General features: G+C 44.2%; 1 protein-coding gene across 5 annotated transcripts in view; it reads left to right on the plus strand.

Annotated features, from left to right (window-relative positions):
• Vps8 (VPS8 subunit of CORVET complex) overlaps positions 1–17083 on the plus strand; it is a 216139-nt gene that overhangs the window by 12368 nt on the left and 186688 nt on the right. For all 5 annotated transcript variants that reach the window (XM_029544439.1, XM_021209011.1, XM_029544437.1 and 2 more), the window contains exons 2-5: positions 986–1365; positions 2026–2094; positions 12951–13081; positions 14771–14864. In XM_029544439.1, the coding sequence (XP_029400299.1) occupies positions 1213–1365; positions 2026–2094; positions 12951–13081; positions 14771–14864 (447 nt within the window). In that variant the 5' untranslated portion in view covers positions 986–1212. The remainder of the gene's footprint in view (positions 1–985; positions 1366–2025; positions 2095–12950; positions 13082–14770; positions 14865–17083) is intronic.

Genomic DNA, 17083 nt, shown 5'->3' on the forward strand with positions numbered 1-17083 from the left:
GTGTATCTACTGGGTGTAGGAAGGAGGTCTAAGTGAAACAGTGTATCTACTGGGTGTAGGAAGGAAGTCCTACAGTGGTGAACACCTTAGAGAACAACAGGATGCTTTGCTTTGTTGTTACTACTGTGGATTGTTCTTTTGTTCACGTTTACAAGACAAAAGCAAGTAGGTTGAAAATTTTGATCTAATTGAAACACAGTATAAAGACATTCAAAATAAAATTTAAACATGAGCCTTTTTGTTGTTTTTGTTTTTACAAGACAGGGTTTCTCTGTTGTAGCTCTGGCTGTCCTGGAACTCACTCTGTAGTCCAGTTTAGCCTTGAATTTAGAGAACTGCCTGCCTCCAAGTCTAAAGTGCTGGGATTAAAGGCATGTGCCACCACTGCCCAGCTAACATTAAATGTTTAGTGCTTGTAAAAAATATAGTTTTAATTTTCTAGAATGAACATTTTTCAGGCTTACCAGTTTATCTTTTTTTTTAAATGTATAATACAAGGTCTTATTTTGAGCTGTGAAATGCACAGAAAAATGTATACATTTCTAGATTACTTGAGTATTTTGTTCTTTCCTAAAGATAGCCATGTTTTTCTGTGACTGGTTTTGTGTAACTATTTTATCCTGGGGTCTCTTTTGACTCCACCTTGTAAATCAGCTCATGGGTTTGCCAGTGTGGTGTTAAATAACTTAGTGTCTGTCCTGGGCATATACACTTAACTGTTCAAAGTTGATGACAACCAAGCCAGTCTTTGTGCTTCCTGTCGGGGAGCTGGAGAGCAGCCCTGAGGTCCCAGAAGAGGAGGACAGGTTAACTAGAAGCTTCGGCACCAGTTTGTCCTCTGGCTGCAGGTATATAAATCTGCTTGGATGCTGTCTTGGACCCACCTTGTTTCATGCCCTTTTTACTCGTCTCTTGACTTAGGTGGAACTTCCAGGCTCATACCTCTCCAAGTCTGAGCTAAATTTTCCCCTCTGTATTCTTGTAGGAACCCTTCAGCCACATCCTACCCTCCGCCCCCTTTCTTTCTGCCTGCAAACAGATGACCAAGTGGAATCTCATCAAGAGTGTCTCTGAAATGTCCAGCTGAGAAGAAGATGTCTAGGTAACACCTGCCTCCCTACCAAAGAGATCATCGTTTGGATCTCTGCAATCCAAGGCCAAAAACAAGAAACAGTTGTTCAGATTGGTTGACTTCAGCTATTGAAAGCAAATATGGAAGATGAACCAGACCAGGAGAGTTTGGAACAGAACCCATGCGCCAGGACTGTGGAAGAAGAGTTGAACAAGCCTTTTAATTTGGAAACTTCCCTTTCAAAATTCTCTTGCATAGATCTGGATAAGGAGCTGGAGTTCAAAAATGATCTGGTAAAAGTTTAACTTTCTTCAAGTGGATGATTTTTTACCAAACTTGGGGTAGTGTGCTTTGTGACCCACATACTCATTTTTGCATGCCTGGTTGTTGGGAGGCGGTACGGTTTTACAAGGTCCCATCAGTCTGTTACCGTTTAAGGGGTACTCTGGTGTCCTGGAGTTTATACTGGTAATCCACTTTATAGATGAAGACACTGGTGTGCAGCTGGGTGGAATGCCTTCTCTAGGCCACTCAGATGATTGGAGTATTAGAGTTTCTACCTTACGCCTCACTTGCTTTCTTTCTTGATTGAATATCAATGGTTTCTGTGACTATGAGAGTCATTCTTTACCATGAAATTCTGTGACATGCTTTGGCATGTCAATTAAGTCTCAAGTCTATAAAGTTAGGAAAAGAGGGTCTGGCATGAGATGTGGTGTTTTGTCATCCTAAGACAGGAGGTACAGAAGTCCTGCAAATTTCTAGAAAGGTCTAGGTCTGTCAGACAGGGTGTTCCTGGCCTTGTGTGTCACTGAGCATGGGGACAGGAATTACTGAGTTGAACCTATGTTCCAGTTAGCAGTAAGTTTGCCCTTTGACAGAGGTTCTTAGTCATTTAAATATTTCACTGTTATAAGAAGAAACCTCATGTGAACTTTAATTTCTTTAATTAGATTGATGACAAGGAGTTTGATATTCCTCAGGTGGATACCCCTCCAACTCTGGAAAGCATTCTTAATGAGGTAAGTCAATGTTACTGCTCACTGCCAATTTGTGACATTGAGTTTTCATACATTTTGGGTTAGTTGCAGTGTGTGTATTTGGATGTATACTGTCCAGTATGGTAGCCACTAGTTATAGGTGTCAACTTAAAACTTATGTTAATCATAGTTCCCTAATACTTCAGTTTCTCAGTTGTACAAGCCCTGTTTCAGGAGCTCAGTAGCCATGTGTGGCAAGTGGCTACTGTAGTGGTCAGCAAAGACACAGTGTCTTCATCATGGCAGGAAGCTCTGCTGGCCAGCAGTAATCGATGTCTTGTTCATCTTTTGCCCTTTGCCCAGCTGTTCTGTTACTTTTCTGGATGGGGGTGGGGGTCCATGAGCAAATGTGAGTTCACCTGAGATAAGGTACAAGTGATAGACCAAGAAAAGATTCTATGCAAGTCCAACTTGGCGAGCCAGTAAGTTTATTTGGCTTACTTTGAAGAGAATACATGACTCAAATATAGTCAATAGAAATTCCCACCCCAGCTTTCATCCATCATGAAAGTTAGTCAGAGTTCTATCTAGAGAAACAGAAATTATAGAAACACACACACACACACACACACACACACACACGATATGTGGCATATATTAAAATGAAATATATAGTATATTAGAATGGCTGTGTCCAGGTAGTTCAACAGTAGCTGACTACCAACTGAAAGTTCAAGAATCCAGTAGATGTTTAGTCCACAAGGCTGGCTGTCTCACCTGGTCTTCAGTATATGCCAAACTCTCGAAGAAGTAGTGAAGGGATGGACTTGCCATCAAGAGTCTAAGAACAAGCAGGCAAAGAGTAAGCCTCCTCCTTCCATGTCTTTTATATAGGCTGCCACCAAAAGGGTGTGGCCCAGACTAAAGTTGGATCATCCCTCCTCAAAAGATCTGGATCAAAAAATGGGTCTTCTCACTTCAAATGACTTAGTTAAGAAAAAAAAATCCCTCACAGGTGTACTCAGCTGCTTGGGTTTAGTTAATTCCAGATGTAGTCAAGTTGACAATGAAGAATAGCCATCACATCTGATTTTCTTCTTCCTATAAACTCTTGGACCTTTCCAAACTACATGTACCAGTGAGACAAGAGGCCAGTGTAGGCGGAATCCCAGGTGTGGTGGTTTGAATGAGAATGGCCCCCATAGGCCATATTTGAATGCTTGGTCCTTAGTTGGTGAAACTATTTGGGAAGGATTAGGGGGTGTGGCCTTGTTGGAGTAGGTGTGTTACTGGGGGTGAGCTTTGAGATTTCAGAAGCTGTGGTTCTGCCTTCCAGTATGATCATGGACTCTAACCCTCTGAAAATATAAGGCCCTTTATAAACTCTCCTATAAGTGAGACAGTGGTGACCCTCTCTCCATTTCTGCTCTATACCTGCAGAGCCAGGGTTATCTCTGCTTGTGATGGCAATGGCACAGTTGTGAGAGCTCCCGAGGTGAAAGCTGTTTCCAGCGCTCCATTCCTGTACTGTGGCTCCTTCAAGCTTTTTGCCTTCTCTTCCACTACATTACCTGAGCTGTGAAGGGCTGATATGTACAGGAGTACACCTGAGAGTGGGTCATCACACCACAGCAGTGGTTACTGAATTTCAGCAGTTTGATTATTATGAGTCACTGTGTGTAACCACATCCCACAGCAAATAACCTTTCTCCATAACAGACGTTAGACACAGTGTTTAGAAGGCAGTTATTAGGCATGTCATACCCATTTGACAACGTAATCACAGTAACCTGCCCTGGCCTTTGTCATTTCCTCAGGAAAATGGTACAAAACACAATTTTCCTTCTGCAGAGAGGCCTTTAAACTCACTCACTGAACACTTGGTTGTGTCCGTAGCAGCCGTACCATTAGTGTACCAGTGTACATCTTTCAAGAAGTACCATCTTTATTGGTAGTGGAGCACACAGTTCCTAGCTAGCAAGGCCTGTTGGTGACAGTTAGTGACAGTTAGCAGCAGCCTGGATAGCACCTTCTGGTGCTACAAAAGCAGACAGCAAGGAGGAGCCCCCAGCACCGGCCCTGCTTGATTTCTCCACATGTTAAAACCAGAGTGCAGAGACCAGTATCTGTTCAGGACCTCCAAGACCAAGTTCTTGGCACAGAGTATTTTGCTCTAGAAGGACAAAGGCAGGGAATAAGAGACAAAGCCAGGGGATAGAACATGAGGGAGAAGGGAGGGGAACAAGGGAGAGAGGGAAGAGGTTCTTCTTCCAGACGAGGACAAAGGACTGCCACTGGATAGAGAGGGACAAAAATAACCTATAGGCAAAAGGCAGATTGTAAAGGGAAAAGGGGAAACTCCATGTTAGGGTGAGGTGTTTAATTTAATTGGGGGCTTTTGATTGCTGGACTTTGATAGCTAGACCTTGGTAGTCAGCCTCAGGAGGACGAAGTGGCCAGGTAAGGGAATAGACCTTGGTAGCTGGCTTTAGTAATCTAACGGTTTTTATCAAGGCAGAGGGAATGGGTGAAGGGCAAGGCCTGTCAGAGCCTTGCTTGCCATGCTCAGGTTGGCTATAATCCCTTCCCAGAACATGCATATCTCCAGCAGTAGTCTTCAATCTAGTGCCACCAAAAGCACTGGCCATTATGGCTTGTGGGGATGTCAAGGGTTTCTTTGGCCAACAGTTTGTAGGGAGTTAATCTACCCATGGCAAGTCTTTTCCCAGTGACCTTGTACAGCTTTAGGGGTTGACCTAACTGGGGTGATGGTGAATGTAGAAACAACAGACGCACAAACAGAAAAGCTGGGATTGGGTGCACAGTGTGCCCTGATGGAGATGCACTGGCAACAGCCAAAACACAGCGTGTTTATTTCATGCACCTGGATTGAAGAGGCAGCTTCATTAGACATAGCTGAAAAGAGGCAGGTGTAGCTGATCCTGGTTGGGTCTCTGGAGGGGAGCAGTCTCAGGCTGCAAAGATCCAGGAGGAGGAAGCTGAGGGGTACGTTTTCTGCATGGACTGTCAACATCCACAAGGACCTGGGGAAGGAAGGCAGGCTTTGCGACTCCCTAGGGCCTGGGCATGGGGTCCTTGACACTGTGCTCATGTGAACCCTCCACAGGACGCCAGCTACTCCCCATACCTTTTGGGTTTTCTTCATTTTTTTAAACAATTTTTTGAGATGCTTTTTTGGATCTTTTAAGACTTACCATTTAGGCAATGAAACTTTTCACAGAGGGTAGGCAGATCTCTGATGGCTTACCATTGTCTCTTCCAAGCAAGTGCCAGTTGGTTTTGGGATTCTGGCTGTTAAGTGGGTACTAAAAACAAAACAAAACAAACAAACAAGCAAAAGTAAGGTCTGATACAACATGAAAAGATCCAGTTGCTTGTGTCAAAGGAGAAATGTCGGGTACACTGGTGTGGAAGGGGATACTATCTTATTTAATGTTCTGTAATTCATAACCATTTCACCTCCTTACCCTGGACACTGCTGTGGGCTATGGTGCCTCCTCCTACCTCTCGTGAGTGCCCAGGGAGGCTGGCTTATGCTCCTCCATCTATCCTTGGGACTGAGAGGCGGGTGTCCTAGTGCCTTAGTCAGGGTTTCTATTCCTGCACAAACATCATGACCAAGAAGCAAGTTGGGGAGGAAAGGATTTATTCAGCTTACATTTCCATGTTGCTGTTCATCACCAAAGGAAGTCAGGACTGGAACTCAAGCAGGTCAGGAAGCAGGAGCTGATGCAGAAGCCATGGAGGGATGTTACTTACTGGCTTGCTTCCCCTGGCTTGCTCAGCCTGCTCTCTTATAGAATCCAAGACTACCAGCCCAGGGATGGTCCCATCCACAAGGGGCCCTTTCCCCTTGATCACTAATTGAGAAAATGCCCCACAGCTGGATCTCGTGGAGGAATTTCCCCAACTGAAGCTCCTTTCTCTGTGATAACTCCAGCTTGTGTCAGGTTGACACACAAAACCAGCCAGTACACCTAGTTAGGTTTCTGTTGCTTTGATAAACACCATAACCAAAAACCACTTGGGAGGAAAGGGTTTACTTCAGCTTGGAACTCAAGGCAGGAACTGAAGTAGAGGCCTTGGAGGAGAGTTGCTCGGTGGTTTGCTCTTCAGGCTCATGGTCAGCTACCTTTCTAGCTTATTTTTTGTGGTGCTGTGGATTGAACCCAGGGTCTTGTATAATCTGGGCAACCACTCTATCACTGAGTTAGCTCCTTGACTTTTTCTTTTTTAAATCAGTTTGGTGTTACAATTACTTCGATTATATTTGACTTCAAAAGTGTTTTGTATGATCTTTGCTAAGACTTAAAACATTTTCAGTATTATTTTTTTATTTCTAGTATGTATACAGTTTTCTACCTGCATGCCAGAAGAAGAGGACACCTTATCTCATTACAGACGGTTGTGAGCCACCATGTGGTTGCTGGGAATTGAACTCAGGACCTCTGTAAGAGCAGTCAGTGCTCTTAACCTCTGAGCCATCTCTCTACACATTTTAAGTTTTTACATAGATATCCTTGTGCTCTGAACAAACCTTTTGCAGTGAAATGTTATTAATTTATTTACTATTTTTATGAATGTATTTATAATTATTAATTTCTAACACAAAATCCTTTAGAGGGAAGGACATTCACGAATTTCAGCTAGTTTGGTTAACATAATTGCGTTTTTTTTTTTGTTGTTGTTGGAGCCATCATACTTAGAATAGAATTGGATCTTTTTTTTTTGTTTTGTTTTGTTTTGTTTTGTTTTTTTTTGAAGATTTATTTATTTATTATATATAAGTACATTGTAGCTGTCTTCAAACACTCCAGAAGAGGGCGTCAGATCTTGTTAAGGATGGTTGTGAGCCACCATGTGGTTGCTGGGATTTGAACTCTGCACCTTTGGAAGAGCAGTCGGGTGCTCTTACCCGCTGAGCCATCTCACCAGCCCAGAATTGGATCTTAATGGCCTTATTTGCATGTCTTTACACAAACGTTGTCAATAGCAACAATGCTTCTGTGGGGCTGGAGAGCCATCTCAGCAGTCAAGAACACTTGTTGCTCTGCAGAGGACTTGGGTTCAATTCTCAGTACCTACATGGTGTCTCACAACCATCCTTAACTGCAGTGCCAAGGACTCTGATGTCCTCTTCCTACCTCCTTAGACACCAGGCACACACATGGTGTGCATTCATACATGAGGTCAGAACACTCACTTACATAATAGAAAAATAAATAAATCTAATTTTATCTTCATTTTAATAATCTAAAGATAATAAATTAAAAAAAAATTTCTAAGAGTGAGACTGTCATTCATCATGCAAGCAAACTATCCCAGAACAACTTTCTTGTCCCCGGGGAACAGTGAATTCTGCTGTTGATGTAACTCACTAAGAAGGGAATGCAGTTATTGTGAGTGTTATGGCTCTGAGGGAGAAAGTTTCCCCAATGCCAGTGTTGCAACTCTGAAGGAAAGGTATCCTGGCAGTCAGGAGCCAAGGAATTCCACGAAGTCATACCGCACAACAAACCTCACTCGAGACTCACTGGAAGGGAGTCTCTGCTCTGGTGCGAAGCAGCTGAGCAGAAGGCAGGCTTTATATAGGGTTCCTGGAGGCTGGGGAGGAGAGTTTTCCATGATAGTGAATTCCAGAGTGAGGATTGGTGAGATATCAAGTCCTGAGCTTAGGGTGAGCCCAGGGATTGGTGGGTTTTCAAAACCTGGAAGTGAGCTCAGACCTTTTATCCTATAGTTACCATCTTGAGTATAATTTGGTGCCTACAGTATTAGGTCTCTGTGGTAGATGGTGGCATTAAATAGTGCCATATGACAGCCTCTGTCCTTGAGAGACAAATGGGACTTGACAAATGGGCAGGTTTAGGGAGATAGGAGGTAAATAAGAGAAAGAAAAGTAATAAAATAATTGTGAAGACTGATAAGTTATTCTCCACCAATGAAATGAGCTAATTCAAGCTGAATTAAAGTATATAAAGGGAAGCTGCTACTCATGGGTGGGTCCCAAAAGGCCAGGGAAATCTCCATGAGGAGGGAGACAGCAGGGATGGGATAGAGGAAGAGAAAGACTGTGTACAAACGCCTTTAATCCCAGTACTCAGGAGGCAGAGGCAGGAGGATTTCTCAGTTCGAGGCCAGCCTGGTCTACAGAATGAATTCCAGGACAGTCAGGGCTATACAGAGAAACCCTGTCTGGGAAAACCAAAAAAAAAAAAAAAAAAAAAAAAAAAAGAAAAAAAAAGAGTGTGTGTATTCAAGTAGAGAGAAAATGCAGTTGGGGGAGAGACCACAATGTTTGGATTATATAGGAAAGAGCTTCCATCCCCTTGGCAGGAAAGTTCAGGGCAGAGGGCAGGGTATTCCAGCCATGCCCTGTAGGGACTGAGGGATGTTGGGAGAACCTGGAGGCCAGGTCCACTTTGGCATGTTTAACATGGACCTCGACCCCTTGTCCTGGGTCTGAAGACCAACAAAAACTATCAGGAGTTATTAAAGAAAATTACTAATGAATCAAAAATGGCAACAGGGTAAATAAGCTCTTTCTCTAGAATATTTATATGTACATATTCTAAAATGTTCATTATATCAACCTGAGGGAGGTTGGCCAAAAATGGACCTACGGTGTTTTTAAAGTGTAAAGATAGTAACTTGTGAGACACTGTGAACTCAAGACTCAGCACATGAAAGGATACATTGCCAGGCCTTGAAATCACTGCCTCTCGGGTCTTAGGTTGGAAGTTACATTCTCTAACACAACCTTTTTCTTCTGGTCCCTTTCTTCCAATAAACTTTTTCTTTGACCTTGCCATGACCTTGTCTCTTGGCCTTTCATAATCTCAGAGTAATGTTGGATTCGCTTCAGTTCTGCTGTTGAGTAGCTAGGAATATCTTGTGAACATCTTGTGGTGTGCACGGCACGGTGAACGAATCGTAAATGTGCATCGTGGAGGCACCTTACCAACAGAGCAGCCTGTGCAGTAGAGTGCACAGCCTGTCCCAGAAACTCCTCTTGGGCTTCAGCACCAAGGCCTAGAATAACTGTGATTCTAGCTTCTACCTGCACGAACTGGTTTGCATCCCTAATCTTACATACAGGATAGTGTACTCTTTGTATGTGTATGTACATATATGTGCGAGGCACACATACCTGTGTCACTGACTTTTCTCTAGTACAGTGTTCTGAGGTTTTGTCATGTCTTACTGTAACAGTTTACCCTTCACCACGGCTCTTTCTTTGTCTCATCTGTTCATCCTCCTGTTGATAGACATTCATGTGGTTACAGCTGAGGACAATTTTATCATGTCTTGTGTTCACACAGCTACATTCTCACATTTTTCTTGTGCATGCCCTTTAGAATTGGTAATCGATCATGCATAACTTGGCTTTTAAGAACACTGCCACAGGCTGTCAAAGTGTTCTTTTAGTATATTCTTTAGGAGAAGTGTACCAGAGGTCTGTTTTTTTTATGTGCCTGTTAACTGTTGAATTTGTGTGCCCCTCTTTGGTCTTTTATACTTAATAAAAGGTGCATAGTGATTTTAATTTTAATTTCTCTGAAGATTGCTGACATTGGATGCCTCGAAGTGGGTTTTGGCTATTTGAATATCTTTCTAAAAGTGATTTGTGGGCATCTTTGTATCACATGTAACACACAACACTTGTCTTCTTTCACTCTGCTGCTTTTTACACCACTAGTGTTTCCATTTGATACTGAGGAGCTATTATCAGAGTTTAGCTTTCCAAACTTTCCCATTGTGGCTCACATTATTTGTGTTTCCTGTGTTTCAGAAAATGTAGCCATTCTGAGGCCATGATAATATTATCGTGTTTGTTCCAAAATCTGTATTGTTTTCCCTTTCACATTTAGATCTGTGATTCATCTGGATTTTTTTTTCTGTTTGTATCAGTATGAGGTATGATCTGATACCATTTGCTGGAGAGAATATTGTTGGTTGTTATGTCACCTTTGCTATAGCTCAGAGGATCATCTATTTGAGAGTTGATTTAATTCCTCTGTCTGACTGCCCCAGTGTCACATTCTAAGACTAGAACTTTAGATCTTAAATCTGGCAATGTAGCTTAGTAGTAGAACATGTGCCTAGCATGTGAGGCCCTGGAATTCATCACCAGTAACACAGAGACACACATACATACACACACACACACAGACTCAGATGACATACAGACACAGACATACATACATACACACACACACACACAGACTCAGATGACATACAGACACATACATACATACGCACACACACACACACACACACACACACCAATAGACTCAGATGACATACAAACACAGAGACACACATACGTGTATATGCACACAGACACATAAACACAGACACACACAAATACACAGGTACACACACATATAAACAGACACACAGAGACACAGACATGTACACAAACAGACATACACACAGGTAAACACATACACAGACACACAGATACATACTAAGAAGGCAGGTAGGAAAGAAGGGGAGGAGAGGACTTGGGAAGATGGAGCAGAGGAGCAGCCATCAGGAGTTCAATGTCCTTAGCTGCATAAGGGAGCTCAAGGTTAGCCTAGGCTACTCGATACCCTGTCTCAAAAAAAATAAAAAAAAAAAAAAAGTCAGTAATGTGGGCCTCGAGAGTTGGTTCAGTCGTTCTGAACATGTGTCTCTTCAGAGGACCCAGATTTGGTTACCAGCACCCACATTGTGGCTCACAATTGTCTGTAACTCCAGTTTCCAGGCATCTGATGCTGTGTTCTTGTCTCTGTAGATACTTCATGCACTTGCACAGATCTGCAGATAAAATACTCAGACAAGCACACACACACACACACACACACACACACACACACACGTATACAACATGCTCATAAATCTAAATAAACCACGTATCAGTAAATAAACAAAACAAATGTAGGCCTTGATAGCCAGTGGTTGGGGTGTCCCAGCTCTGCTGCCATTGAGAGTGACGTCTAAGTTTTGTATTTTCACCATCCAAGGTTCAGGGCTTCCCTTGAGCACACTGCTAAACTTAATAAGAGCGTCTGGGTTTTACACAGTTTGGGGAAAGTCGACATCTCTACTGTGTAGCATTGGCTTCCTCAATCCTTTTATTTCCTTCTCCATTTCTTTCAGTTATTCAGTAAGCCTGGTTTTTCTCAGGTGATCTGTTTTATTTAATTATGTGTCCAGGCTACTTAAGAAAATCAAACCAGGCTTTGATTGACTCTCCTGATTATGACCTTTACCCTGTAGTTCTTATTTCCAAATCATTTCCTTTCCCTACAGCAATCGTGGCAGTCTCTCTCAGCTCTCAAGTAACTGTCTCCTTGCCAAGTACAAACTCATTCTTAGCGTATGTGTGGTGGAGAATTCTGGAATGTAGTGAAATTATAGACTCCTTTATGTTGATGTTGAAGATAGATTTCAGAGCCATAACCACATGGCACTTAAAGCTGTGGTTATGAAGAAGCTTGCTTAAGTAGGGAGTGTCTGAGTAACAGGAGAAGGGAGCTACAAATATTCCTGGGGATTAGCAGGTTAGTGGTGAGCTGAGGAGAAGCTAGGAAACGTGACCTGAGAGTCCACATAACAGGAAGAGGGGAACCAAGGAGAGTTACCAGTAGGGAAGGGCCAGTAGAGAGTGTAGCATGGAGGCCGCTGACTGAGAGTGGGCAGTGGCTAGGACCTAGGACTCTCTGCTGGTCAGCAGCTCAGTGAGATGAGAGTGGAGTAGTGAGCATGACTGACTTCTCTGGAACACTGACTCGAAAGTGTCTTCGTTGATTCAGAGCCGACTGCATAGCCAGCTCCTCATCTCTCTTATCTACTGATTGTGGGCTGTCCATCAGGAGTGTCCCCTCCTCCATGCCCCTCAAGACAGACACCCTGGAATCATCTGCCACTTTATACCTGCCCTGCTCCTCCCCCTCGTTTAAAGGCTACCAAGGGCCTTGATTGTAGTTCTGTCTCTTTCTGCATGGCTCCCTTGGCCTCAGCTTTCCTCAGCTGCACTCTTTTCTTCTTTGGTATTCAAATATCCCTCCACCTAGTCTTTAACACTGCCTCTGCCATAGCCTCTCCCTGTCCCCTTCATTCAGCATATGACCCCATTTATCTTTCTAAAACAGGGTTCCCATCTTGTCTCTGCTCCTTAAAAGTTTTGCTAGGCTTCTGGCCACCCAGTGTAGAAGGCACTCTAGTGAATAAATACGTGGGTACTGTTACATGCCATGCCTTGTAATAGCTACTGCAGATACAGTGGCAGGCAAGGCAGACATAGGCCCTCCAACATGATGGAAAACAACACCTTTTACAGCCTGGACCCCAGCTCCTCTGTCTGACCTTCTTCTGTTTCTGCTCATAGACTCCAGCCTCTTTCGGCAACTTCCTTTGCCCCCAGTAAAACCCATGCTATGAGATCAAGGTTTCTGCACATGTGTGTCCCATCCAGAACGCCTTTCTTCTGTATATCTATCATGTTTTCATGGCAGACATTTGCAGCCAGGTGACATTTACTTTCTTCTAATTAGGCAGTGCTTGTTAGTCTCTCAGTAAAGCAGCCCATGGGCTGGAGTTATAAAGGTATTTGCAGCTAACAGTGGTCTGCACGGCTGCTCTGCTTCTTCCTGCTGTGAGAGAACTCTCTGGAGTTCATGAACTCTTTAGAGAGTGATCTCCATGTGGAGTTGAAATTTCCTTCTAGGAGTCGGGCGCCATGCCTCTCTGTGAATGAGAATGTATGGAAGGGAAGGGAAGAGCAGAAGCAGGCCCTGGGGTGCTGTGGGGAGACCGCAGTGCCCGGCTCACTGTGGTGCAGGGTATTTGCAGTCTTGAGTTTATGATCGTATCTTCTTTCAATTTAGACTGACGATGAAGATGAGTCTTTTGTTCTGGAGGATCCTACCTTGTTAAACATCGACACCATCGACTCTCACTCTTATGATACCTCATCTGTGGCGAGCTCAGACAGCGGCGATAGGGCCAACCTAAAGAGGTAAATATTCTTGTAAATCATACTTATGCATGGCTAAAGTATATGGTTACTTAAAGTCACTGTCTTTATGGTACAGTCTAATATGAATTTTTAAAGCCAGCGTCTTCATGATGATGCAGTATAGTTTCATTATTTGAAGTAACTGTCTTCATGCTACAGTGTAATTAATCAGCTGTTGGAGGGGGCATAGCCTAGTTGGGGCACACACTTTGGAGCTTGGCTGCCTGGCCGCCCATGTTCCCTGCACTCCCCCGCACCCACTTTCCAAGGTCAGCTCCAGAATTCTTCCTTTCCTTGGAGCAGTTTCAGAGGAGACTCTCAAAGATGATTAAAGGTTGGGGGAAAGGCTTCAAACTCTAAATAACTTCAGTTAGGGCTGTTTTTATGTTCCAGATTCTTATGAGAACATGAAGTGTTCTTTCGTGAGAGGCATGGAGGAAGCGCCGCGTGAACGGCTTTATTGAATCCACGTGCTCGGTGCTCCTCCTCATAGATTTCCCTTGTGTCAGGACTGTATTCCTGAGGCTGCCATCTTGGACAGGGATCCTTGCGGGGGGTGCCTACCTCCTCATCATAGCTTAGTGCTTTGCGAACAGACTGATGTCTTTGATGGCCTGAAATCCCTGTTTAAAAGCCGTGGTGTTCTCTTGCTGCCGATCAGGAGTGTCTGACCTTTTGATATTGTCACAGGTTCTCACTTGAGAACCATGCAACTTAATTGGAAAAAAAAATATCACACCCACATAATCTCATAAGGGCTTGAACAATCTCCTGATTTTGTGTTGAACTGTGTTCGTGGTACTCCTGCTCAAGAGTTGGACATGACTGGTACTTGATAGCCAGAAGTCCTTCGTGGTATCAGTCCTGGCACCGTTACCACTTGGAGCCTGTCTGTGAGCATGCTCACCCCTGCCCGCCCAGTCTGTGCCTGCTTGTGGTCGTTTCCCCACACTGTGCCCTAACATTGTCATCCATCGGGGGATTGGACAGCTCTTTCCTGGTAGCTGCACCTCATTACCTTCCAATAAGCAGGATACATTCTCCGTTTGCGTGGCATTCATATTTCTGTGCTTTTGTCTTTATGAGCTGTCTATCAGCTCCTGCTAGGCTATGGGATCCTAGTAGGACGACTTGGGACTTCCTCGTTCTTCAATCAGCAGAGCACACTTTTACTCTGAATGGGAATGCCCCACTAATGTGTGGTAAAAGTTTAAGGATCCCTTTAGGATGATGAAGTGAAAGGAGCCATAAGCAGGAGCAACAGAGCGAGTGACAAGTGTGGGTGAGGGCGTTGGGAAGGTGTTCCAAGTTGTCACACTTAGGGGAGAGGAAGGAGGACAGAGGCCCTGAGGTAAGCAGGTGATGCAGACTCAGCAGCAGGAGGGCTGCCTGGAGAACAAGAGAGCCTGATTCTGTGTCAGGCAGGCAGTGGGAGACAATGTTAGTTCACTCTTTTTCTTGCTTGAGCCTCAAGCTGGGTTAGAGCACATTGGAATGCCGCTCTTTTAGGCTTTTATACATCTTTTAATATCTGTTAACAATAATAACTATATAGTGATTAATAATTAATCATTAATCACAGCAATGCAGTGTTACTTTCTACTTTTTAAATGTATTTTCTTCTTCTAGAGCTGGGGGATCCTGCCTTTTCAGCCCTTTCCATCTGTTAAATGTTTCTCTCCTTCTTAGGAAGAAGAAGTTACCAGACTCTTTCTCGCTGCACGGGTCGGTTATGCGACATTCACTTCTCAAGGGGATATCTGCACAGATCGTGTCTGCAGCCGTGAGTGTCCGTTCCCTCCACAACTTGGCCTGTAGGGATGCGGTAGGATGGGTACAGACCAGGCACTGCTCTTCTTCTGCCTTGGAGTTTAGGAAAAATACAGTGTGTCGCTTATACGGCTTTTCTGATTACTTTTGACTTATAAGACATGGCCATACATCTTGACAGAGGAATTAGTGTAGCCATGAGACTGAAGGTTGCGAGCATTTCAGTGTGCCCGAGTGAAGCCTGGTGGCAAGCCGAGAGGACGCCACACTGTCGGCCCTCTCCTCGAGCTTCTTCCCAGGTCTGCTGCTGTCCTCTGCGTCTGGCTGAGGTGAAGCGCTTGCTTCTCAGCCTCTCTATGGACAGATGGCGGATCGGGATCTCTTATAACCAAGTGCTGCTGTGAAGGGAGGTGGGGTGGGTGAACGCCGTTGTATGATGGCTGCAGCGGCATGGTTGTGGCCTCCTCTGAAAATGCTCTAGAATATTGGGATAGTACATGGAAGTGGCTAGCAATTCGGAGTCACTGGGCACTCTGCACACTCCCCTCTGACCTCACAGCCCGCGCCTAAGTCTGTTTTCTGAGTTCAGCAGTCCTGTGCATAATATGGAAGGCAGTATAAAGAGATGAGGACAGCAGGGACCTCGATGTTCTTTGTGTTGTTTCCGTGGAGTTTAGCTAACAGTTCATATATTTAAGTGGAGCAAGGGCGAGACAGTGAGAGTCATGACTTGTGCTTCTGTTTCAGTCTTCAGTTCTGTCAGAGAAAGCACTTTTGGAGGTAGGGAGAGGTGTTTGTCCTGGGCAGCTAGGGTGTCCTGACCCCGCTGATGCACATAGCATCAGACATGATGTTAAGTAGAGATAGCCACATCATGCAGACTGGGCAGTGCCCTTCCTCTGGTAGGTGGAGAGGAGCTCATACTTGCCAGAATGGAAACCACCTGTTGGGGATCATGTTTCCATGACATTTTCTGAATTTAATCCTTATGTAGGTGATGAAAGTCATTCCTTTCAAAAATCAAGACAAACCAGGGCAGTCATTTGACCCACCTGTGCAGTTTGAAAAATATTTTGAGTAGTGGAGACTGAGCTAGAACTCAGACACTGAGCGTTGATTAGTTAAGCCTGTTGTTTAGAAGGGGTTTCCCTCCGCCTTGAGGAGGAGGAGGCAGTTGTAATAAATCCCAGAGTGTCAGCACTCCGTTCTCTCCACATAGCTCTGGCTAGCTGCTTTGACGTGTTCAGATAGCACTGCTCTTCCTACACTGGGCTTGCCTTAGCATTAGCAGCTAATGACCTTGGATTAGCAGCTCTGTTGAAGCTGCATGCTTTCCTGTGATGGTTGGCTTATTAGCATGTAGAGCTGGTTCTCTTTGGGGTGTTTTCCCTCCATGGTTGCTCAGTTGTGGCTTTAGCCTTGTGCAGTGATTCTATCAGGCCTGTTTGTACCTTGAACATCCTGACTTTGGAGTCCATGGATGAAAAACACTTTGGAAACATGATATTTTTGAGTCTCTTTTTAAATTTTTTTTTATTTTATTTTATTTTATTTATTTATTTATTATATGTAAGTACACTGTAGCTGTCTTCAGACACTCCAGAAGAGGGCATCAGATCTTGTTACGGATGGTTGTAAGCCACCATGTGGTTGCTGGGATTTGAACTCCGGACCTTTGGAAGAGCAGTCGGGTGCTCTTACCCACTGAGCCATCTCACCAGCCCGATATTTTTGAGTCTTTACTGTTTAGTTTTGGGACCCTTCTCAAAGTAATGTGACATATGACTATATTTAAAATACATTAGAATTATATTTTTAAGGAATCTGCCATTTTAAGGATGAACCTTAAGTAAGGTACTATGCATGCCTCAGCACAATGTTTTATTATTGCTTACAAGCATGCCTACTGTGCTGGACTCTCGTGGGGTGACTGCTAAAATGCAGGTTTTTGGATCACCAGACTAGAGCCATTAGTGGAAGAGCATTGGGACCTGCAGTCTCAGTAAAATCCCAGTGGGCTCAGGGTTGCTTTCAAGAAGCACTGCCCTGGGTCCTGCAGCACTGTCACTAATTGTATAATTTAATTATGAATTCTGTCCGTCCCTTCCTCTCTTCCATCTCCCCCTCCCTCACCCCCACTAGCTGTGCCTTAGCTCACTGCCCAGCCAGGCCACCTGTGCCTTAGCTCACTGCCCAGCCACCCCACCTGTGCCTTAGCTCACTGCCCAGCCA

This window comes from Mus pahari, chromosome 12 (genome assembly GCF_900095145.1).
Source record: "Mus pahari chromosome 12, PAHARI_EIJ_v1.1, whole genome shotgun sequence".
Classification (NCBI taxonomy): Eukaryota; Metazoa; Chordata; class Mammalia; order Rodentia; family Muridae; genus Mus; species Mus pahari.